Below are 25,979 nucleotides of genomic sequence, written 5' to 3' on the forward strand. Positions count from 1 at the left end.
ATGCATCCCGGGGAAGGACATAGGCTACTTTTCATCCCGAAAAATCCTGAATCCAGGCGGACGAAGTCGCGGGCATCATCTAGTAACTAATAAGGGAAATTGATCACGAAAAAAAATATATTTTTTAACATCATTGGCACGTGATTTAGCTAGGCAATCAATGTGCGATGTATCAATCTATACACATTATCATATATTTTCCATCACAATTAAATGACAGATGCGGGTAGATATTTCTAATACCGGATGCCTAAAGAGTAAAGTGATAAACATCATTTTATAAGACAGACTCATATATTAGATTGGAACATAAATCAAATTAAATACTTACTTTCAAAATTTTCCGTCAATTTAGGCTCAAACAGCTCTTCGAAGCTAACTCCTTCATGAACTTCTACACCTAGCAAGAGCGATACCTGTAGAACAGAACATTTATCATCATACTAGATATTTTCAAGTCAAAAATTCAAATAGTTTATTCAAAAGTAGATACTATTACAGGTACTCTTTTTGATAGTCAGTTGAGAGATAATAATATATAGGTGATAATAAATTACGTAAACAACTAAAGCTATGAGGGTTCCAAGCGCGCCCAGGTCTGAGAAGAGCCCACAACAAACTCAGCCGACTATTCTTTTTACTATCACCACTTCACAAATTCATCTTTTTGCAATCGTCTTTTCACGTATAACTTTACAGGACGTTTCCACACTTTTACGGTATGATGGCAAAGATTTTGACAATAAATATAGATTTTGTCAGTTTTTGACAATTATAATAGAAGCCTATCGACAGATTACAGACAGATCGACAGATAGGATTGCTTATTAATTTCGGTCGTTAGTCAAGTCAGCTAATACTTTTTCTTCCCAGATTTTATTGCATTCGTCAAAAATGTCATATTAAAATAGTTCTTTAAAAAAACTTACCTTCAGAAGAATACACTGCAACTGTCTTATACTTATATGATCGATGGACCCTGCACAGAATTTGCCGAAAAACTTCTTAGCACCCAGAGCCTTTAAATCGTGAATAACGAAAGGCCACAGATGCAGCACATTGTTTCGGGAAAGGCGGTCTCGTTTCTCAGTTATGACCTTCAAAAAAACATAATGCTGCTTTTAATTTTAGTTCATCCTAACTGGCTTCGTTTGGTTGACATTTCCCAAAATCCTTTCAGTGTGGGTCTTTACGATATAGAAAAATCCTATGTGTAATATCTCATATTTCAGACAGTTTATCCTTTTTAACCGACTTCAAAAAAGGAGGAGTAAGGAGTGTAATAGTTTAGTAAACAGTAGATTTTTCTAGGCGTAGCATATTTTAATACCCATGGGGCCACTAAAAATTGTGAAATATAATATTTTTGAAAAAAAAATATAAAAACCGACTTCAATACACAAACAATAATTTAATTTATTACCGAATATATTATGTATGCAAGAATTAATATAGTTCCATAATAATGTTTTTGGGGTTGGTGTCAATGAGGTGCCATTGTGGAGTCGCATAAAAATATGAAGTCTAGACGATTCGCGCAGCTACAGCTAATTGGCACCGGCATCAAAAGGTATTATTATGGAACTATATTAACTCTTGTATACATAATAATATATTCGGAAATATTAAATTATTTTTAAAGTTTAAGTGTTTGTGTATTGAAGTCGGTTTTTATTTTTTTTGCAAAAATATTTTATATGTATACGTCGCAGATGGATTAACGAATCAGCTGTAATATAAACAGTTAGTTATTTTACAAAACAGTTCCGTTATGTAAATCAGTTAAACAACGTTCAGCTGGATTGTCATAGCGATATGTTCGATAATACTGAGCGCTACCCATGTTTAGACGTAACATAATCGGGGGTGTCAAGATTTTAAATATGCTACATCGGACGATCATGATCACATTATTAAGATGAATCATTATGATAATGTTGGCGATCGTGATGGTGACGTTGATGATAATGATTAAAGATCAAGTTTCCTGAATGCCAACTTTGCACCCGCAGGCTAAGATCAATATAGCATACTTTGACTTTGCTCAGACTTAAGTTTCAGTTAAGGCGAAACAGATCCATGTCAATGATATAACGTTGTCTCGTTTTAACAGTGTCTTAAGTCTGAGTAAGGTCAAAGTGCGCTCTATACATTTCAGTCTCAGTGTTGCCGAACTTATCACAATGACAATCCGGCTAAACGTTGATCCAGCGTAATCCAAAACGGCTGTGTTTTTTATGCGATACATAATATATGAGTCATGACATCTACGGTTGCTGCAACTTTTTTACCCACAACGAAACTAGTTCAGTCTGACGGAACGGAGATGGTAAGCGCTTGGCGTAAGAAGTTGCGATTGTTGTGTCTGATATTCTGTAATCACTGTATATTTTATTTTGTTTTTAACTACGACATGGAAATCCTTATTTTATTTTATCTGATTGAGTAATGTTTAAATTTATGATTTCGTAAATGTAATGAACTAGAAAAAAAAATTGGTTTAATTGTAATATTCTTTAACCATTTGCACACCAGGATCTGGTAGAATGTGTCAGGCAACTCAACTGATGTAACACCTACATGTACCCACATTCCAGCGAATAAACGTTTATTTATTATTTATTATTTATGAAAACGAGTCGTATTACAGCACAGTGTACAAAAACACATCTCAGGGGAGCTTGCCATGGCTGTAGCTGCGCAGACCGCCTTGTTGCAATTTCATATTGGACTACTTGTTTTGCGATCATTGTACTCTCAAATGAATCATCAGGTGAACTGCTCGCATTACATTCTAATGAATATAAATTACACGAACCTGTTTAATAAAAATACAACCAGTTAACTGTATCTTAATAATATATAAAAGAAGAAACAAATTGTCTGGCTGACTGATGTGATATATAAATGTATAGTATAGTACAAAATTACTTTCACGCGCCATTTTAACTCTATGGGTCAACTGTCATGTCAAAAGTACGGCTCACCCGTAGAAGGAGTAAAAATCTAGACAAAGGAATGTTTGCTTTCTCATTCACACTAAAAAGAGAGCACAGATAAAGTTACTAATGTGATAAACAGAGACGTAGCTAACCTATTTTTTGTCCCTTATCGTGTAACCGATTTTTTTCAAGGAATACAACTTTAGTTGCAAAACAAACTTTGAGAATTCGCGGCATCATTGTATTTCTCATTAGTTATTTACTTGTTTTCACATAAAAAACAAGTAAATAACTAAGTAAACAAATACAAATATTGTTGATCGGTTAGTACTAATATTGACTACTAAACAATGGTAATTGTCGTGTTATTCATCGTTCCGTCGTGCTATCGCTATCTCACACAATCTACGGGCTCACCTTTAAAATAAGGACTAACGTATGACTGAAATCGTACCTTTGACATGAAATTTGACACATAAAGTTAAAAGTAATTCTTTTACGTATTATACAGCTGAAACAGGTGGATCTAGAAATTTTACGTTTTGCAAGGTTGTTCTTTCTTTAACGTAGACCTCTAAGTATCGATTTTCAGATCCATCTCTAATATCATTTTATTAATCTATAACATGTATCATTAAAACATAATTTTTAAATTAATTTAATTCTAACTTGAATTGTAAATTAGCCGCAAGTGTAAGTAGCGCATAACTTTCTTTTCTTAAGTTATATTTTTAATTATGTTTTCTATTTTTGAAAAGGAATTAGGAGATCACTGAGTATAAAATTATGTTAATTATACATTAATTATATGTATACGTTACGCGATACACAAAATTTTATGCTGATTTAGTTTGTAACACCAACATACCATCAGAGCCTCAATAGCTCAACGGTTAAAGGAGCGGACTGAAATCCGAAACTCCACCCGTTGCACTATTGTCATACCTAGCACAAGCTTTACGCTTAGTTGGAGGGGAAAGGAGAATATTAGTCACGGTAAAAATGCCTAATATTTTTTTTCATAATAATTTTAAAAAACTATTATCAAGACAAAAGAGTCGACAACATGCCTGCCTGTTTGATGTGCAACCTGTTCAATAAGTTCCATCTGGCGTCGGAGTGAACCTAGTTATTGGACGAGCAAAGCGACATCTTCGAGTCTACTTAGGTGATTTTGAACTTGTCTGTCCGTCTGTCAAGAAAACTATAGAGTACTTCCCGTTGACCTAGGATCATGAAATTTGGCAGGTAAGAAGGTCTTATACCACAAGTAAATGAAAAAATCCGAAAACTGTGAATTGTAGTTACATCACAAAAAAATATTAAAATATTTAACAAATAATAATTAGTATTTTCAATTTTCAAATCCAATTTTCATTTCCCCCGTTATCTCCGAAGTTTACCAATCGAAAAATCTGAAATAATTATGGTAAATATAAATTTATGTACATATTTTACAGAAAAAAAACAAAGTTTTGCGGTTCGTTAATAAAAGTGATTTTTTACTGTTTTACTCCTTCTGTAGTACGGAACTTTCGGAGTGCGAATCCGACTTGCACTTGGCCGGTTTTATTCTTAAATAGTCTAATTATTGTTTATTATATTTAATACATTCTGCTGTTTTTTAAAATAATACTGGCACCGATTTCGTTGTCTTTCTCTAAACTAAATTTAGAGTATCTGCATCCTTTTTTTTTACGCACAACAGACGGAAACGTTTAAGTGCGGAAACCAGCCCAGAGTGAAGAATCCTTTTCTTTTTAACAATGCTAAAAAGGGGCAGAACATGAACTTTACATTTAAAGACTCTAAAGAATTTTAGTGCACGCTACAAATTTAAACAGTAGGCTCGCGACTGTACGCTAAAATCACGGGTATCACCATCTAAAAATTAAATTCAAAACTGTCAAACAGCGTCTGTCCTTTTCGTATTACATTAGTAAGAAGAGGATGTGAATACTCTAAAATTAGGTTGTGCTCAGAATCAGTACCATTGTAACTCTAAAGCCTGTCAAACTTTGTTATTTATTTTGTGTTTTAATCCATTTTACTTTTCCCACGCTTTAGTTTTTAATGCAATCACTTTAAATTTTAATTACTAGATTAGATTAATTATTTCCCACGTTTATGAGCTCATTTTATTTATTTCTTGTGCTCCATAATAATTATGGCCAGTTATGTCAATTTTTTACAAACATATTTGAACACCGCTCGCTATAATATTAACCTATACCATTGACAGTCATCAACTTCTTTGTTTTTCGCACGATTTATTATATATCCCTTAATAAAGCATTTTAAAAACAAAAACAAACAGTCAGGTTTTAGTTTTGAACTTTATTTTGTTTTCAACACACTTTTCTTAGATAATATTATTGTTATTATTATTACTACTGTATTATTATTACTGTTTTAAAACAAGGCCCGCAGAAGCGTAACAGAACTCAAATGCTCGTTAAATACAGACACGTACCGTGACTCGTGAGTCATATTATACCGTAAAAACTTTCTTCAGATATTGCATTTTCTGAACTTTTTAGCTTCTCAGATAAATAATATTTTACGGTGTGTTCCTGGTAAAATAATATTATGAATGCATAGCATAGACTTTGTTATTGAATTTCAAGTCCCAACTCTTCAATCTTGATGCTGCAAGGTACTGAACTCTTAAGCCGTGTGGATTTGGAAAGTTTTGCTGTTGAACTGATATTTTAGGTACCAAGCAATGACTACTTACACCAAAAAGATTAAAATAAAAAACCGGCCAAGTGCGAGTCAGGCTCGCGCAATGAGGGTTCCGTACTACAGTCGTATTTTACGACATTTTGCACGATAATTCAAAAACTATGATGCATAAAAATAAAAGACAGACAGACAGACAGACGGACGGACGGACGGGCGGACGGACAGACAGACAGACAGACAGACATTAAAATATTAGAAATATAAATATTTAAAAACCCGAGTTCTATGATTAGAGAATATGTATAGACGTGTATGTATGTATGAAGTCGGGCGAGCATAATAAACGAAACTAGAAATCAAAACGTGAAGCTTCAAATATATTTGCAGCCGTGACAAACACACAAGTTTTCATCTCACTACGGCGAGGAAAACGCTAGACGCTTGACGCTTACAAGAGGCGCCAGTACCGTGGAGGTTTCAATAAGAAGTTTCTATATTAATAGGGCGCAAGTCGGACCGTGAAGGAGGTTGTAATTCAAGAAGATTCTATAAATTAATAGATTTTTTTTCGGGTGCATTCAGGATTCAAATTTCAAATTCTTAGAACAAAAAAAATCATAATTCAACGAACATCTTTATAATGTTTATTAAACAGAGTAGGTAGATATTCTGTTTAATTTAATTTAATGAAAATAAAGTGTTCCAACGGGTCACATAATACTTATTAGTAAAGACTAAGGATTCCAACCGCGTTTCTGAAAGTTTCATTAATCATCATGTGGTATTTTTGAATAGAAAGAAAAAAGTTATGAACGTCAACTTTAGAAGCCAACTATAGACCGCAGTCGCAGTTCGTCACGTTCGAATTTCAAAAGTACTTTCCACACGTAGATAGAATAATAGGTAGATGTAAGTACTGTGTAACCGCGTATGAGATAGCGATAGCACGACGTAACGATGAATAACACGATAATTATTACCATTGTTTAGTAGTCAATATTTGTATTAACTGATCAACAATATTTGTATTAAACGTTTTTTATGTGAAAACAAGTAAATAACTAATGAGAAATACAATTACGCCACGAATTCTCAAAGTTTTTTTTGCAACTTCTTGTATGTATTCTTGAAAAAAACCAGTTACACGATAAGGGACAAAAAATAGGTTAGCTGCGTCTCTGTTTATCACATTAGTAACTTTATCTGTGCTCTCTTTTTAGTGCGAATGAGAAAGCAAACGTTCCTGCATCTACCTTTATTACTCTATCTACGTTTCCACACTAGCAAGTTTTTTTAACTAACTGAGTGGTAATTTTTTATCACTTACCACGCAGATTGCGAAGGACAAAGGAATCCTTTCGAAGTGAGTGAGATGAAAAAAAAAACATGTTTTTAATACTTTTATTAAAAACACTTACCACTTTGGCACCAAGCAGTTGGCATTCAATAGCGGCGCGTAGACCGCAAGGCCCGGCACCGATTATGAGCACCTTATTTTGCGTGCAGGCGCGACCTTTTCCAAACACTTTGAGATTTGCACGCACATCAAACTTTTTGAAGAGAGCTTGAGCTTTCCATGAGCTGGATAATTTTCCCTGAAATACATAAATATTTTTATTTCTAAAAAAACAATAATCACACAACAAACCAAATCATTTATTTTTTTTAAATTTAAATTAATTTAAATCATTTGATGCGGTTATAGCCTACTGGTTAAGACTTCGGCCTTCTATTCAGGGGTCTGGGGCTCGAGAGCCTGCATGCCTGAGAGTTCTCCATAATGTTCTCAAAGGTGTGAAGTCTGCCACAAAGAGTGTAGGACTAGGGCCAAAACCCTTCTCATCATACTAGCCGATGCCCGCGATTTCGTTCGCGTGGATTAACGTTTTTGAAAATCCCGTGTCGTCATCGACCATTATCAAATATCAACGATTCTCGAACGTTCAACGAACTCTTTAATTTTCCAGGATAAAAGTAGCCCATGTCACTCTCCCAGAGGGCCTAACATGCGCCCCGCGAGAAAATTTTGTCTACGCATTATCTCGTGTTTCTTCATACAAATAAGACGAGTAAATGCGAAGACAAAATTTTCTCGTGGTGCGCATGTTAGCCTAACAGGTCTTTGACTATACCTGTGCAAAATATTACGCCGACGTGATTGAAGGGCAAACCAACAAACAAACACACTTTCGCATTTATAATAGGGGTAGATAGTGATTATATTATCATATACCTTTAATTTTGGATAAAAATCTGGTAGTCGATTGGGTTTCAAATTTAGGGTGGCACAGATTTCCCGATGGAGTGCTAAGATTTGTTTCATGGTCCCCGCCGCACAAAAATGGTCAAACATCTCGGCGGCTAGCGCACACTCCGGAGGAGTCGGCTCCACACGCCCACCGCGATTCATTGTAGAGGCTAAAAAATAATTAAACACAAACTTTATGCAACAAACATCTATACAGTGTGTTTTTTTTAACTTGCACGGTATGGGCAAAATCGAAACCATAGGAGGTACAGGAAAGCTGTCTTAGGATATTATATTATATCCTAAGCTGATGCCCGCATCTTTGTCCGCGTGGATTAAGGTTTTTAAAAATCCTGTGTCGTCATCGACCATTATCAAATATCAACGATTCATCGTGAAAGCCAACGGTACGAATTGACAAATTCTGAGAGTGAGGAAATGGGGTCAGGGAAGGAGAAAATATACTTCAAAGCGGGATGACCGTTTTGAACGACTGCAAGGAACTTTAATACGCTCGTGGAGTATGAGCGAGTGAGCATAGTAGGTAGTCGCAGAATATTTAAAGTCAGTATAGGTTCCTTTATATCAAAATAATACAAAGGTCCACCACACTAACTGATTGAACTTCACATGTGAACATCGCCATTGAGACCTGAAGGAATGGAGATCGGTTCTCTTCATTGATGAGGGCAGAGTTCTCTTTAACTAGATCAATGGGACAGCGAATAGGAGGGAGGAGGGATATGAGAAGGGAACAAGTCTGCTGATTGGTAATAGTAAAAGGCACATTTTAGAAAAACACATAATATGTGTTATTCGCATCCTTTATTGGTGACTAGCTTTTGCCTGCAACTCTATAATATAATATTAATATAATTTTATATCCTATTATGGCTATAGAATATTAGCTTATACCACTCGGAGATAATGTAGCTGTCTATCAGTGATGGTATTTTCAGAACGGTATCATTATAATTACTAACCCCAAATCTAAACTTCAAACTTTCCTCTTTATAAAATGATTAGTGTAGATAGCTTTATTCCAGATCCGCAATTCCGTCCAATCCCGTGGGAACTCTTTGATTTCCCGGGATAAAAAGTAACCTCTGTGTTAATCCATATAACCTATCTCCATTACAAATTTCATCCAAATCCGTTCAGCCATTTATAACATTCACATTTATAATACTATAAGGATTTTCATGACTGACACGGTCAATGTTAAGGTAATTTTATGAAAATTAACTTGTAGTACCAGAAAAATAATATAGGTAGTGATAGGAAATTTGCAATACTTTTATTAGTAAGTAGTATATGTATAAGTGGTATGAAATCAGAGAATAAAGGCTATATTTTGTTTATTTTTATTTTACCAGACACTGCATGGATACTTAAGTTTACAAAAAGTGCATTTCATGGCCATATTGCATATAATTAAACCAGAGAACATTAAAAACTCGAACAAACCACTTTAAATTTCTCATGTAAGTGAATTTAATTCTTAGTGAGAATAAAGTTCTTTAGCCATTAAATCAAAAATGTTGAAAACTATTGTTGAACAGGTCTTAATGATGGTTAATGAGTTGTTGCAGCATAATATAAAATGAAATGTAGGTAAAATAATTTTTGATGTTCATATTCCAGTCAATTGTAGGTACTTCTAGCAGATATAATAATATAGAACACACAATATTATACAGTAGAGTAAAATAAAAGATACAAACATCTGATAATAAGAAATGCAATTACTTATTATTATAATAAAAGAAAGATAAGTAAGTAGGTGGGTATTAGGTATTATTATTAGAACAGCTTAGGTAAACTATTAACTTTAGTGTAATAAAGGCATGTAGCATTTACATTTGCGGAAAAAAAACATTTAGGTACTTGATTGAATAGAAATTCTTAGAAGTGGAGATCATCAGCTTTTTAATCAAGTAGGTAGTTAAACAAAAATAATAATATACAAGATTCAATGTACCTAAGGTACTTATGTGTTACACATTGATGGGTGAATGGACTGAGATATACCTATATTTAGAATTTCTTAATGTCTCGTAAATATAAGTAACTTGAGATCCTTACCTTAAATTGTCGTTCTTTTGAATAATCACAAAATAGCTATGGTTATCACAATATATTATTTCTAAATTGTAAGGTATACATAGTAACCTAGTAATTATTGTGTTACAAGTTATAATAGTATTTTTCACAGTATGACTTATTTTTAATCGAATCTAACATTTACAACATTTAATAGATAAGTTAATTAAAATTTTACTTGGTAAAGTGGGTGATGGCGACAAAAAGGTTTGATCAAAAAAATGCAATTGTATGTACCCACCGACTAGAAATAAAAGATTGTACCATGTAAAAAGTACTCTGTGTTTTGTTTTTTTTTTAATTTTTTTACGGCCCTGGATAACAGCCCTTTAAGGCCTAAAAGATATACTCTGTGATTATACCTGGTAGCCACAGACCAGTAATCCACTGGTAGCTCCTTGTACAGATCAGTAATGTTTTTTTTTTTAAACTGGTTTTATGGCTCTGGGTTCTAGTCCATATCATTTTTTTTTCGTATTACTTTACCTACTCATTGGAGCCGATTCTCTTGTATACAATCTCTAAACTAAACTAAAATGACAAATCTAAATCCACAGGTTTGCAACTAGCGTGGCCCCCTCAGTCCCTCTCGTTCAAGCAGATTTTCTTCCTTGTAAAATGTCATTCCTTCTACACTTCACGTTGTTTGTCAAATACTCACGTACAAATACATTTTGACAAACAAAAAAAAGTGGCCACGGTGAAAGGACAAAGCATTATCATTTTGTCACATTCTAACAAGAGCTTAAATGCATTTAGCTATCTCGCTCTAACAGTAAGTGTCACAATAGGGCTACTTCTAGCAGTCCTTGTTCTGAGTCTAAATCTATTGCTGTCCCTGTTATAATGCTGCTTGCGGAAAAGGATAGTACTAGATTTAGAATTAGACCTGTTAATTTAATTTAGTTTAGATATTGTGTACAAGAGAATCGGCCACAGTGTGTTTGTCATCATTTATAGCCTCAATAGCTCAACGGTTAAAGGTGCGGACTGAAATCCGAAAGGTCGCCGGTTCAAACTCCACCCGTTGCACTATTGTAGTTCCTACTCCTAGCACAAGCTTCACGCTTATAATAGGAGAGGAAAGGGGAATGTTCATAGACTTATTATAGTAGGTAAAAACAAGGCATTACAAACCAGTAATTTTCTACGCTCAAGTGGAAACGGTTTTCACCAACCTACATTCGTGGTTCGTGGGTACGAACCATAGATAACACACTATATAGTGCCTGTCCGTGTCCGGCGCCGACGTCCCAGCGCAGCGTTGCCACATCTACGTCTTTTTACGTAGATCTACTAACTTTAGGCCTTTCCTGCAAACCTACGAACTTCAGTCCCAGAATCTACGTATTTTTTATCAAATTGTACAAAGTAATCGAATACCTACTTAGCCTTTTGAGGCTGAATGGGCATAATTTGAATTTCTTTTTCATTCATGAAAAAAAGTTTTTAATAACCTTTTTACACAGTTACAACAATATACGTGTGACTGTGTAAAATGGAACGTTCGCTTTGCAGAAATTGTCACTAGTGTCACTGTCAGAAATACGCGACAAGACCTATGGACAAGACTCTTTTGACGCGTGGCGAAAATAAAGCCGCCATCTTTTCAAGTATCACGGTGTGACCTTAAATGCAGTGTTGCTAAGTAAAAAAAGCTTAAATTGACTGTTTTTGTTAAATATTAGAGCCATTCCATTTAAATAACATCATGATATATCCTAATAATATATTATTGTACAGCATAAATGTGTCTGCATCTTGTAGCTATATTTAGCACCAGGTAACTAAATATAGCTAGTCCATGGCCTATAAATGGTTTTTATTATTCTTTCTCTATTTGGAAACAGGGACGGCTTTCCCAATTTCTTATTCAGTTAAAATTAAATAAAACTTACTCGACTTTCGACATTGACATTTTCAATATATTCCGTAAAATTGAGGAGATTTTATTTGCTGGCAGCCTTTGTTCTACAACTACACCCCCCTGTCAATGTCATTCAAGTGCCAAAAGCGCCTTGTATGCACTATGTCGTACTATCATAGATATACTATGCATTTCGATTCAAAGTTCAAATTCAAACGGACTAACAACTTAATGAAAACAAACTTAAGAAACAGACTTTTCAATTAAACACTAACTGGCCTACTTTATACAAAAATTAAATATAAAAAACAGCGACCTTTGCAAGAATTTTTTAACAAATATGAGTATGAGTTTCATTTGCGTGAGGGTGAAATTGATGAAAATGAATAAATTGTATGACAAAACACTACCTTACTCTCTTCATTTTACCCAGAAAAAAAGTACGTAGATCTACGAACTTTTCATCCGAAATTTTTACTAAATCTACGTCTTTTTCTAATGTAGTCTACGCCTTTTTCAAAATCCGAGTTGGCAACACTGTGGACCCAGCGTCTGCCGTCCGCCATTTTAGCATTTTACACTCTTTGCATTTTACGTTGTTTACTTGAGAACGCGCAGTGGTTTAGCAGATACGGTAAGTTTAGCATTTTACTTTGTTTACCAAATAACACACAGTGGTTTGTTGGTCAGCCACCAAAAAGCTAAAGGTAAGCTGAACTATCTACTCACTATTTTTACCCGAGTAGGTACCGGTAAGGCCGAAGAATGCTACTAGGGACGCCAGAGGCACAGTAGCTTGGTGGTTCTGGTCCTCCTCGTGTCGCGAAATCACATCACAATCGCATCTTAGTATTTTGCGTTGAGAGTTCGCGAGTTCGCATCGTGTCGTAATATAGTTTTCAATTTTTCGAAATTAAGTCTAATAGTTGGAACGCACTGTGTGCGGCGTTCTGTCCGTTTTAGAGCCAAGACACAAACCTGTTGCAACGACGCATCGTCAAAATCTGCGAGCTCACATGACGCTTCGGAAAAACGAACTGATACACATTGCTCATTCTTGTCATGTTACTTCGTTACTTAATTATAACAGAAGTGCAACACGCTTTTTAGGATTTCATACCCAAAGGGTAAAAATGGAGCCCAATTAATGTCACTCTGCTGTCTGACCTCGTGTCACAGGTCTCTAGCTCGTAGACGAAATGAGTTACAAACATGAAATTTTGGTATTTGCTGTAAAACGTTGGCCCAAAACTGAATTGAACCTAAAATTGAATGAGAAATTCAATTAAAGTATTGTTCTCAAACATGCATGAAAATATTGTCATTATTTCGAAAAAAGATCACGCAGTCGCAAAGTATCGAATTGTTGGACAAAGAAAATCAAATCCATTGCAGGAGCGTTTTTTTAATTTGGAACAAAACAACGCTCCTGCAATTATTCTTGGCATACCATAGTCTCTTTGCTTAGTATAGTACAAATTGCCTTTACGTGGCTGTATAGCCATAAATGCGTTGGCCTGTCTGCACAGATGATTAAAAAAAAAATTGGCGGCTAAGCTGAAAATTCGTCTTGATTTGATATTTACATACCTACTTAATAAATATAAATTTAATAATAATTAAAATGAGTTCCAACGGTTCAGAGAGTGAAATGGAGATTGATTGTACTCCCTCAGATCTAAGATCAGAAGCCAAATTGGCAATGGAAAACCTGCTTCCAGCAAAGTCAAAAGAAAAATAAATGAAAGTATATGTAAAGTATTGAGTTGGAAAATTGAGAAAAAAGTGAACATTTTCTCTGAAACAGTATTTTTGGCGTATTTCAATGAGATTGCTAAAACTAAAAAGCCATCTACATTATGGGCAATTTATTCCATGCTGAAATGTACAGTTCATGTTAAAAACGGCATTAACTTGAAAAATTATGGGAATTTAGTTTATTTATTTCCCTGCATTCTTTTGAGAAAAGCACTATATATGCCTCGGCGGGAACTGGCAATTGCCTGTCTCGTATTTAGTGAAGTCATTGAAGCTCATACTCGACCTGCAATTGCTTACTTCCCGGCCTTTGCAATAATGTACTATTTCAGGGAGCTCCCATACATGAAAAAGGAGCCGGAAAAAATAAATTCTTGCATCATGGGTATCATTGTTTAGAACGCATTAAGTAGAGTAGTTAATCGGTCCAGACTTTATACCAGCAGTAGTCTTGAAGATGTGTGCTCCCAAGTTGTCTCCCTAACATGCTTGTATCGCCTCTCTCTTCTTCTTATACTTTGGGGCTACGCAGGTTCTTGAATACCCTGTTTCACTTCAACTACATCAGCACTTCGATACATTATTCATTATTCTCCAGACTATTGATAATCAACTAATTTAACATGTTTCTAACTTCAGGAGACAACTCACAACCGGAACCCTTAAAATGAAAAGGTACGTATGCTCTTTCTTTTACAACTATAATTGATTCAACCCTAAAACAACAGGTACAGCATTACAACTTGCGAATGAAAGAGTTATTCACCAAAGAACTTAAATGTACAATAGAATAGATCATGTGAGCTGCTGTGCGTAGATTGTAATTCAGTTAATATAGCGTTGCCTTACTTTCATGAGTACAATATTTATGTGCGATCTTAGTTGACCGGCAAGAAGTTAGTCATGAGTTGCATGCTCAAGTAAGATCGCAAAAAATTGAAATAATCTTAGGCTTACTATAACTTTAATTACAGAAAGAGCTCCATGTAAAAGAAAATTACCTGAGTTTCTATTCAATCTTACGAATATCAGCATACAATTACATTGGACCCCCAGTAATCCGACAAACATTTTGCAGGGGAGTGTCGAACTATTGAATTTGTCGGATTATACAGTACTGCCTAAGACCTATAGTCTGGAATTTTTTACAAAAGAGTACCTTGTAATCTGACAAATTACAGATCTAATGATAAGATTCTATGTGTTAGGTATATGTACTCTGAAGTACAAATTATACTTTATTATGTATGTCCTTTTCAAACTTCAAATTCAAACTAAGCAATCAGAATCAAAACAATACCCCACGCGTCGAGCACAATAGTGGTGGTGCGTACAAGTTATAACTTGTTTAATCATGCATAGCGAAGATTGTAAAAAAAATATTCAATAATAAATATGTAATAGACCATGTGGGATTACAGGCGGTGCCGGATTAGACGGTCCGGATTACCGGGGGTCTACTGTATAGCTTATAAACCACTGTTTAAGCAACATTGCCAGCATTTATGTTTACTCTAGTTGATTTGCCCCGACTTTGAACAGGTGAGCTTGCCTGTTTCATAGACAAATATGAATGTGTTGTATATGCAAAAAAAAACACCTTTTTGAAGTCGGTTAAATATAAACCTTCCTAGTTCCTAGAGAATGAAACCTGTATTGAATTGTGTTGCGAATTTTTTTGACTGAAATCTGACCTGTTACTTATTAATAATCTGCTTATTACTATTAGCTAAATAAAAATAAAATAATAGTACATTATGGTACAAGCGTGTAATGTTGGTGATTACCGCTGAGGCGCCATTGATTGAGACCCGAGCCATTAGATCTTAAGATAGCCGAGGACGGTAATCAATAATCATCAATACACACGTGTATCATACGACGTTTTTCGAAGAAGAAGAAAATAATACTAATAAAAAAATATTTTCTTCGTAAATAGTATTTGTAGACCATTTGTAGACATAGTTCATGTGAAAAAAAAATCGCAATGGCGGTAACAATGGCGATCGGCCATAGACTAAAAGAATAAGATTTCTTTTTCTTTGGCTTTTCGCGAATAGAAATAGAAATAGAAACTCAAAAAAAACTTGAATTGCAGTCAGTACAGTTAAGACGACGGTTATTTTTAAACACACATAAACTTAGTGGAGAGATTATTGGGCAAGACCCTTCTTGGCTGGCTGTAATTTTTTTATCTATAAATCTTGACATAAGCATAAGTTCGGGAAACATTTAAGCGTTGCGTTGTCCTAATACAACGCGATTAAGTGATCATCGCAAGTTCGCGCCAGTTGTACCTACTCGTACGATCGCGGGATCTCGTATAGGTGTCCTAATTGGCAAGCGTGCGATGATTGCGTAATCGCAATTTATTAAGACGACGCCTAAAAAATATTATGCTGTCGTCGGAAGAGGGCAGGATTATCATTAAACTATCGTAAGTGACATCTTTTATCAATATTAGGTCCTTGAGGTCCTTACATATGAAATTGACGTTTTGTAGGGGAGGAACAAAAAGTCGATTTTTTTAAAATCTTAAATATATAAAAGGTAAAGGTGACTGACTGACTGGCGGCGAGCCGGAGCCCATGCCCCGGGCGGCAAATTCAGAGGCTGGAAAATTCAAGCTTGGTAGAAGAATGCACTACTAAGCACCATCGCAAGTTTGCGATTAGGTACTAATGGACAGAAGGTATAGAAAAAAACAATTTTTAATTATTGTTTTTAATTATAACAGTTTTTAATAATAGAATTATTACGTCAGGCACTGAAGGAGGTTCTCACAGGAGGTTCTATTTAAAGAAGATTCTATAAATGATGAATAAAGTTTTTTCAGTTGTGTTCAGAATTCAAATTTAAAATTCTTACCACAAAAAAAAACATTTTTATAACTCAATGAACTTCATTATATTATTTACTCAATAAAGCTGAAATAGATTGTTTAATTTAGTTACCTAAATAAAAATAGAAATGAATTAATTATATTTTAATTTATAAAAATTAAAGTGCCTGCCCACTTAACAAGTTAGTAAATAATAATAAATAGTAAAGACGAACCGCATTTCTGAACGTTTCATTATCACGTAGTATTTTTACTTGAAAGAATAAAGTAAGTAGCTACGCAACCATAGACGACATGGACGACAGTTCGTCACGTTCGAATTTCAACTCTTACTTTGCGCCCTAGGGAGCAAAATTACCACTTTCCACTCATATTTCAAAGGACAAAAGGATTGTTTCCGGGCGAGTGAGATGAAAAACAGTATTATCAACAGCTTCCACAATAACCTTCAATTCTTCATTATCAACTTTGGTCTCCGGCCGTCCACAAGCCCCGTGGAGGTCGAAATTTCCAGAACCAAAAAGTAAACCGCACTGTGTCTTTTGCGACACCCCCGCCATACACATCATTAATCCTTCGAGCCGTTTCTGCAGCACTGGTGCCACGATGGAACTCGTACTCGTAAATAAAACTAAACTAAAAATATGAATTAGGGTTTTCAAAACTCAAAAGCATGAGTAAATAGCTGTATTTTGAAATTGAAATTCTTAACCAAGATGTTTGAGATCAAAGTGGCCGGTACGGCAAAACGTCAATTTCATAATATGTAAGGACCTAATATCTTACGGCTGGACTCACGTGATTAGTCAGAGTATAAGTAAAAGGATCCCGGAGAGGTTTGAATTTTTTTGTTCCTGTAAAATTTTGTTCAGTGCAAAGAAAGTTGCAGCGCAGTCGCACCTTTTTTTTTCGGCATCTCATATAATAAAACGTTTCTGATAGTTATTCAACCTAATTTTTAAATTGTTCATTTATATAACATAATAGTATGTACTTACAGAAGCAAAGTTCAGGCACAAAGAAAGTTTGCACAAGGCGTCTTTGTGCCAGCTGCATCTAGCGCGGCAGCGGCGGAGCGCCGACCAGTTGATGCACAAGATCAAGTTTACAGTCTAGTAAACAACAAAACTTCCGCCAAGAAAATTTTGGACTCAATAACATTTTCGAATCCGGGTATGTTTTTGCTTGTGTTATACAACTGAGCTTTTATATTTACTGTGTTTGATTTATCTAAAATGATTCCGACCCATTGGAGACCATTAAATTATAAATCTCATCTGCTACTCTTTTGTTCTTTTAGGCATGCATGTACATATGCCGCGAGTCATAGTCGAACGGTTAGATATTACACCAACAAAAAAAAATCAAAAAATGAAGATAACAAAGGAAGAATCTACACGTGTGTTAAGATCGATGCGTAGTCGAGGAAGTAGTAGTCGACTACAGACACCTGAGGACGACAGACCACTAGTCTGTAAATATAATTTAAGAAGAAAGAATAACCCGGTATCAAACGGAAATGGTAAGTTTCATTATATTTCGTAAATTATATATTCCAACGTCTACTGCTGGACAAATATATTTTCGAGAGCGCGCCATTAAACACAGTCTTCCGTCACCTCATCCATCACATCAGCATCACTTCACCACTTCAGCATCTGCTAAAGTGGATGTCAGATTAGTACAATAGCTTCCTATCTTTATGCAAGAGAGGCAAGAGATTTCTTCATATTTCCAAACAATTATACAGTCCGCTAAGTAATAATAATATAACCAGTGCAACATTCAAATTGCGTCCAAAAACCACACATTAGTATATTATGCAATAACTATGCAAAGTAATTACTTATTGCCTGATGAATGAATAATTTATTCTATAACGTGGATTTCAAAACATTAAAAGGTGATATTATGATATCGACTACCTGCTGTTATGCTGATATGCACATCATTATACGCTAACACTACGCTTTATAAGCCCAATGAGTGCGAGCGAGATAGACTAATTAGAATGATTTATTGCCCAACAACTCAGTTGCTATAGCACTAATATGTTTGGTTCGTTTGTTGATTTGTTTTTGTTTATGTATGTATCCGTTCCGTCGTAACCTATTCCCAATTATACATTTTTTTTCTAGGTTCAATTGCAGTTTCTAAGAAACGCAAGTCGGCAATTGAGTCGGCAAATGAATATACAGGTAAGTGCAAGTGAATTTACGGAATTAGCACTTAAGAACAATCACTACCCCTATTATAATGTGTAAGTGTGTTAGTTTGTTGGTTTGTCCTTCAATCACGTCGCTACGGAGCAACGGATCGACATGTTTTTTGCATGGGTATAGTCTAAGACCTGGAAAGAGACGTAGGCTACTTTTTATCCCGGAAAATCAAAGAGTTCCCACAAGATTTTTTAATTAATTAATAAAAATTAGTATATTATGCAATAACTATGCAAAGTAATTACTCGTTGCCTGATAAATGAACTGCATGCGAACGCAAACTAAACGCCGTATCTTGCCTTTTTTTGACGTGTACAGATAGGACTAAGGGTGTCAAGCAGTTTGACGTCAAGCTCGTAGATTTTTGCTTCGAACTAAGCATTTTAAAAAGTTTGTTTGATGCTTGAGGCCAAGCATTTACGTGCCTGACGGTGATTGATGCGATTTATATTTTGCTTGACGAGCGCATCAAGCTAGTTGATTAAGCAAAACAAAACTACGTGCTTGACCGTCTCCCGAGCCCCTAATGATTGTGCGGGTGTCCTCCGCCCCGCGTCGTACACAATTCTCTTTGGGCCCATACACATTCGACCCGCGTCGCCGTCGTGCGGGGCAGCGGCGGTCGAGTTGATGCGTAATAGTTCCATTTAACAATTTGTTTATTTTTATTTGAGTTATTCAACATGCACATTTTTTTCAGTACCCCGAAAAAAGAAGCGGGCACAAAAAAGGCAAAAAGGTAAAGACATTAAATGACATTATTAGTTTGCTCGGGAGATTGCATGCCAAACTCCTGCACTTTAGAGCATTTTATCTTTTCTTTTAATAGAAAATCTCAGATTTGATAACTCATAGAAGTTATTTTAAAGTCAACAACTTCATTTCTATTTCTCACTTCGATCTCGACAGTGTACAACTGGTATCATGGAAATAATGGAAAATTTATTCTACCTATAACGTGGATTTCAAAACATTAAAAGGTGATATTATGATATCGACTACCTGCTGTTATGCTGATATGCACATCATTATACGCTAACACTACGCTTTATAAGCCCAATGAGTGCGAGCGAGATAGACTAATTAGAATGATTTATTGCCCAACAACTCAGTTGCTATAGCACTAATATGTTTGGTTCGTTTGTTGATTTGTTATTGTTTATGTATGTATCCGTTCTGTCGTAACCTATTCCCAATTATATTTTTTTTTCTAGGTTCAATTGCAGTTTCTAAGAAACGCAAGTCGGCAATTGAGTCGGCAAATGAATATACAGGTAAGTGCAAGTGAATTTACGGAATTAACACTTAAGAACAATCACTACCCCTATTATAATGTGAAAGTGTGTTAGTTTGTTGGTTTGTCCTTCAATCACGTCGCTACGGAGCAACGGATCGACATGTTTTTTGCATGGGTATAGTTTAAGACCTGGAAAGAGACGTAGGCTACTTTTTATCCCGGAAAATCAAAGAGTTCCCACAGGATTTTTTAAAACCTAAATCCACGAGTACGAAGTCGCGGGCATCAGTTAGTAATATAATATGTTTGGTGCGTTTATTGCATTGTTATCGTTTATGTATCCGTTCTGTCGTAATCTATTTACAATATTAGTCGAAATTCTGAGTTTAATACACGAGCATTTATTAGGAACTAGATGATGCCCGCGACTTCGTTCGCGTGGATTTAGTTTTAGATTATTGAAATCCCGTGGGAACTCTTAAATTTTCCGGGATAAAAAGGAGCCTAAGTCCTTCCCCGGGATATACCTAAGCTATCTCTGTACCAAATTTCATCAAAATCGGTTGAACGGTTGGGCTGTGAAAAGGTAGCAGACAGACAGACACACTTTCGCATTTATAATATTAGTATGGATGTATGGATTTACAGTCTTATTCACAAAAGTTATTCGCATATTCTGCAGATATCTGTGCCCTGGATCTTATTATGGTTGTACAATGTTTGCTTGGCCCACAGTTAAAAACCCGTTAAAGGACGCACTAAAACGTATAGGTTTTTTCTACTAAACGCCAGCAGCGCTGCTTCGAGCTTTTGAAATTGTCCGCAAAATAGAAACTCTTCTGAACAACCAGTATCAAATTCTTGCATCTTACATACATCAAGGAGAAATTTTTGTTCCACACAACAATTATTACGTGGGATATATTGTTAAGTGGTTTAAAAATTATCGCAAACGATTAGGTTACTTTTTCTGAACGAAAGATATGTTTCTTAATACTAACGTAATCAATATTTTTAATATTTACGTAAGTATTATTTGCAGCACCCACTGCAGAACCCACGTTGAACTCAACGGATGTGGCGGGATGTTCCCAGAATGAGACTATCGCTGTGTTAGGTAAGCAATCCTACACATTATTTATTGAAAGAAACAGGCGTGTTTTAATGAAAATATTGATATATTTTTAAGAATAGTCTCAGATTAATCCACATTATTATAATTTTAATCAACATTTCACATATTTTACAAGTTACGCCATTATTATGCCTCACCAGAGACAGAATGAACTATAGTGAGGGGATTCTCGGTTTGATCCTGAATCGACGATATGTTAAATATTAGGCTATGGTGACAAATATTGGTATATACATATCGGAGATTCATTTGGATTTAACTTCCACGTGGTCACTTTTAATGTCCGCCATGTTAAGACATGGCGGACATTAAAAGTGTTTATGTTTGATTGTTACATTGATTGATAAGCAATCAATGTGCACATACGGCACAGTCGCCCTCTTGAACAAGAATGTCGATAGAACGCACTATTGACTGAACATAGCTTATCGTGAACGTCAGGATGGCCTATGAAGTGCTGGAAAATTGGTGAAATATCTTCCAAATAATTTTACCTAAATTGTACTATTTAGTACCTTTATAAAGATAATTAGTACCTTGATTAATTACATAATAATTAAAGAATCTCATGCCCCGGCCATTCTGAAGACAAACCCTAAGTAACACTAGCTAAGTCCCTACCTAGCTACCGGCTCCAATCCATCCCCATACCGGCCCCAGACCATCCAGCTAACCTAGCTATTACAACCTCAATTAGTTAAATCACCACGAACCACAACAATGACTTTAGTCTAATGCAAATTGGAACAATACAAGAGGACTTACCAAATAAACAGCTAGTCTAGATCACTTTCACGCACTATTATGCCACTACCACATTCACATCACTTTTCACATCTTTCAGACCTTTCAGACCACGTCTTACTACACTGCGAGCCAACTAAGATGAGTCTTGAGTCTGTCTGATCAAATAAACAGACCACGCCATGATTTCTGTAAAAGCGCGCCGGGAAAATACAATTTTGTGTTCTTGCCACTAGGTGGCGCATTTCCGTTTTGTTTAATGTGCATCCTGTTTAATTTTAAAAACGGCTGTGCCGTCATATACATAGATTGCTACATCGCACATACGTTGCCTAGTTAAATTACGTGCCGAAGATATTAAACAATAAAAAACTAATCAAAAATTTTCGATCAACTACTCTCTAAATATTTTTCTGGCCCAATTTGAAACGTCTCCTTTATCCGTTATACGTAATAAACGTTTTGTTCAAAATGAAAGCATTACTATTTTTTGCAGAAGAAGGTGAAATCTTCTTGATACCGTCTTCGAGTGCTCGAAGTACGTCCAGGTTTTACTTGGGTAAGTAACAAATGATAGATAGATATAGATAGATAGATAGATGGATGGATTATAACGATATTCCACTTGACTAAGGCGACTCCTGCGGTTGGCGCAAGTTGCGGGATGACCACTTTGCCTATAGCACGTGACAGGTCGAGATGGCAATCTGAGTATGAGGCGCGTGGACGCCCCGCGCACTAGAGGTGTCAAATACAGGTTCATGTGTGTATCACAATATTATCACGTGTTACAGACAAATATTTAATAATTATTAACGTTACATTATTTTGTTACAAAAAAAAAATTGCTTGAACCGTGAGGCGCAAGCAGAAAAATAGGTGCAAGCGATTTTCGACCTTATTGACATAGTCAGAAAACAGCATTTTAGCAATCTATGAATTATACTGAGCAAGAATATGACAAAAAACAACTTTCTCATAACCGTCAATAAGGTCGAGATTTGCTTGCACCGATTTCACCATGAGGCGCAAGCAGATAAATGGGTGCAAGCGATTTCCGACCTTATTGACATAGGGAACAACATTTTAACAATCTATGAATGATACCTACTGAACAAGAATATGACAAAAAACAACTTTCTCATAACCGTCAATAAGGTCGAGAACTAGGGTCAGCTTGTATTTAACTCGATTGATTTAAATTTTAAATTTTACTCTTAATAGGTACCCAATCCATACCTTCGCGACAGGTCGAAATGGCAATCGGGGAGGGAATGCCCCGCACACCCGCACGGCCCCTGTGCTAACCCAGTGCGGGCGAGCGAGGGTGACGTGCGGGTGTGGGGGGTGTGTGAAGTTCACAAATAAATAAAACTGCATGCAAAAGTTATTACGAAACAAACAAAATGATAAAAATACTAGCCGCATACTCGTATCATCACAGTCAACATGTAACAGGCCAATACGAAAATTCGATGTAATAATTATTCACCGTCGAGTCGCGACGATATTTGTATTCAGCTCATAATATTTATTCTAATATCGTCGCTCGGTCGCGCCGCGCGCGGCGTATCAAAGATCGAACGCCTGAGTTATTTTTTAGGAAGGATTTTCTCAAATTTTCACTACTTATTATATATTGTATTCAATTTTGTTTTAATCTAAAAACGAATATCTTGAATACATTTATATATTTAATAAATTTATTAGGTACATTATTTTTTGACACCTCTACCGCACACCCGTACGTCACCCGTGCTGTCCAGCACCAGGTCAGCGCGGGGGCTGTGCGGGTATGCGGGGCGTGCCCACTCCGATTGCTATCTCGACCTGTCGCATTTGTCGCGTTCGGCCAACGCTTTCCGATTTGTCGATTGTTGTCGGTCTCTTGTCAACACTTTTTGATGCGTTCATCTCACAATGAGAACGTAAGTTACGCTTTTATAATAAATAGACACAGTATACTTAACGTATTTAAGGAATTAGGATGGAGAAGATATTTTGATGTTTTGCGTAATCACTCCTTGTCAACTCCAACATGCGACATGTCAATATAATATAGTACGACCGTTAAGAGTAGAAATGAAATGAGTGCGCCACAGTTATTCTTATAGCTCTTCTAGCTTCAAAATCTGGCCTTCTAACCTCATACACGATTACGAATTAAATACGAATGAGTGCACAAACGCCCTAAGAGTGATAACGCACTCATCCGATCCGAGTCCGCGAAAATACGGATATAAAAAACTCGGGCAGAACTCGGATATTCTGTTTAATGAATCGATAGTAATATATAAGACAATGGTTTTATGGGAGTTATTGTAATAGCGACCCGCCCGGCTACGCACGCACGTAATTTTGATACTAATGTGGTGTCAGTGTGGTATATTCTTATATTTCAAAAGAATAAGACAGCTTTTTCGATTAAAGCTCAGTTGGCTCAATTTCATCGGACACCGTGACCAATAATTACCGTCATATTTCAAGAAATTAACTCAAAACAATATTAAACTATGCGTATGAACCTTCCTCTTGAATCACTCTATCTATTGATGAAAACCGCAATAAAATTCATTGCGTAGTTTAAAATAAAAATAAAAATCTTTTTTATTCGAATAAACTTTTAAAAGTACTTTCGAATAGTCGGATGCATCTACCACTGGTTCGGAATGCCTTTCCTACCGAGAAGAACCAGCAAGAAACTCGGCTAAAGATCTAAGCGTAGACAGGGACAGACGGCGGGAAGCGTCAAGCGACTTTGTTTATATTATGTAGAGAATTCGCAGTTGATATTCCTAAAAAAAAAAACAAATTATAAAAAAAATATTTGCAGAGCCAGTATCAGATGAATGCTGCGAAGACTGGACAATTGAGCCAATAGACGATATGGGACAAGGTAAGGAACATGATGTTATTGTTATAAACTTAGGTGATGGAAAATGTTTCAGCAGACTGGAGTGATGCCAATCTGGTATATAATACTAGCAGATGCCCGCGACTTCGTCCGCGTACTGGTTTCTCATGAGATCTGGAAATTTCCCGCTGCAAAAGGCCTATCTTACCTACTCACTCAGTCTCACCTTAAGACACGGAACCCAGAATACCTAAATGCCAATTTTCTTCAAAAACATAGGATTTTCATATAACCCTTCCACCCCCATTTTACTACCTTAGGGAGGAATTTAGTTAGATCCTTTCTTATCCTACCCCCTAGAAATAGCCTACCTTCCAAATTTCAAGTAAAAATAACAATAGTTAAAACTTTTCTATAAAAACTTCTCCCCCCTATTTTACTACCCTTAAGGGGGGAATTTCCCAAATTGACTTATACCGATTTTTATTATTTAAAGCTAATAACCTAAATGTCGATTTTCACATCTCTAACTCCAAAACCAAAGGACTTTCATACAACCATCATTTTCTCAAAACTGTTTCTTAGCAGACACCTACGTCCTAGAAAGAACCTACCTTACAAATTTCAAGTTTATAGGCTTTATAGTTTCTGAGATTTCGTGATTAGTCAGTCAGTGAGTGAGTGGTATTTTCTCTTTTATATATTTAGATGTCTAGACGCTACCAAGACTCAGGCAGATGAGTCTGCTCACAGGAAAACAGAATCTTTCACTTATTTTCCGAGATATTTCTATCACCAATCACACTGATCTCCTTGTTCTCGTAGTCACGGCAAACATCTACTTCGAGAGATCCATTAAAACCTATACTTTAACACGTCGCACCAATTGATCGCCTTATCCAAGCTAAGTCGTGCATGGAGTACTGTAGTCAGCTCTATGACGACTGCTAAGTCCCAACTAGCCGCTCTAGGCGCCGTTAATCGCCGAGCTAGGGAGTCTCGTAGATGATTTTCCATATCACACGCTGGCTTATCGGTTTTTTATAGGACAATGGGGCTGATTCTCTTGTACACAATCTCTAAACTAAACTGAATTAACAGGTCTAAATCTAGCGCTTTCCTTTTCCGCAAGGAACATTATAAAAGGGATAGCAATAGATTTAGACGTGATATTTTAGTTTAGTTTAGAGATTGTGTACAAAGGAATTAGACACATTGTGTAGATAAAAAAGCAATTAAAAAAGTTTATGAATTGCAAAGAAACTAACAAATCTTAAAATGAAAGTATCTTTGTCCAGTATGTGTTCCTAAAAATTGATGTGTGAACATCAGAATGAGTTGAAAC

General features: G+C 35.8%; 2 protein-coding genes across 6 annotated transcripts in view; one reads left to right on the forward strand and one right to left on the reverse strand.

Annotated features, from left to right (window-relative positions):
• The window catches only part of Mical (Molecule interacting with CasL), a 44,137-nt gene extending 33,923 nt beyond the window's left edge, over window positions 1–10,214 (reverse strand). For 4 of the 5 annotated variants that reach the window (XM_069508839.1, XM_069508836.1, XM_069508837.1 and 1 more), the window contains exons 1-5: window positions 9,961–10,214; window positions 7,861–8,045; window positions 7,046–7,222; window positions 930–1,097; window positions 332–416 (exon numbers count right to left, since the gene is read on the reverse strand). In XM_069508839.1, the coding sequence (XP_069364940.1) occupies window positions 332–416; window positions 930–1,097; window positions 7,046–7,222; window positions 7,861–8,037 (607 nt within the window). In that variant the 5' untranslated portion in view covers window positions 8,038–8,045; window positions 9,961–10,214. Of the gene's footprint in view, window positions 1–331; window positions 417–929; window positions 1,098–7,045; window positions 7,223–7,860; window positions 8,046–9,906 lie in introns of all 5 variants that reach the window. The other variant, XM_069508835.1, reaches the window with a different exon arrangement.
• Window positions 10,215–12,381: 2,167 nt separating this feature from the next.
• The window catches only part of Jarid2 (Jumonji, AT rich interactive domain 2), a 50,633-nt gene continuing 37,035 nt past the window's right edge, over window positions 12,382–25,979 (forward strand). The window contains exons 1-10 of the mRNA XM_069508997.1: window positions 12,382–12,479; window positions 14,243–14,278; window positions 17,446–17,618; window positions 17,746–17,967; window positions 18,584–18,643; window positions 19,365–19,403; window positions 19,879–19,938; window positions 20,944–21,018; window positions 22,277–22,339; window positions 24,614–24,676. Coding sequence (XP_069365098.1) covers window positions 14,271–14,278; window positions 17,446–17,618; window positions 17,746–17,967; window positions 18,584–18,643; window positions 19,365–19,403; window positions 19,879–19,938; window positions 20,944–21,018; window positions 22,277–22,339; window positions 24,614–24,676 — 763 coding nt within the window. The 5' untranslated portion in view covers window positions 12,382–12,479; window positions 14,243–14,270. The remainder of the gene's footprint in view (window positions 12,480–14,242; window positions 14,279–17,445; window positions 17,619–17,745; window positions 17,968–18,583; window positions 18,644–19,364; window positions 19,404–19,878; window positions 19,939–20,943; window positions 21,019–22,276; window positions 22,340–24,613; window positions 24,677–25,979) is intronic.

Source organism: Maniola hyperantus, chromosome Z (assembly GCF_902806685.2).
Source record: "Maniola hyperantus chromosome Z, iAphHyp1.2, whole genome shotgun sequence".
NCBI lineage: Eukaryota > Metazoa > Arthropoda > Insecta > Lepidoptera > Nymphalidae > Maniola > Maniola hyperantus.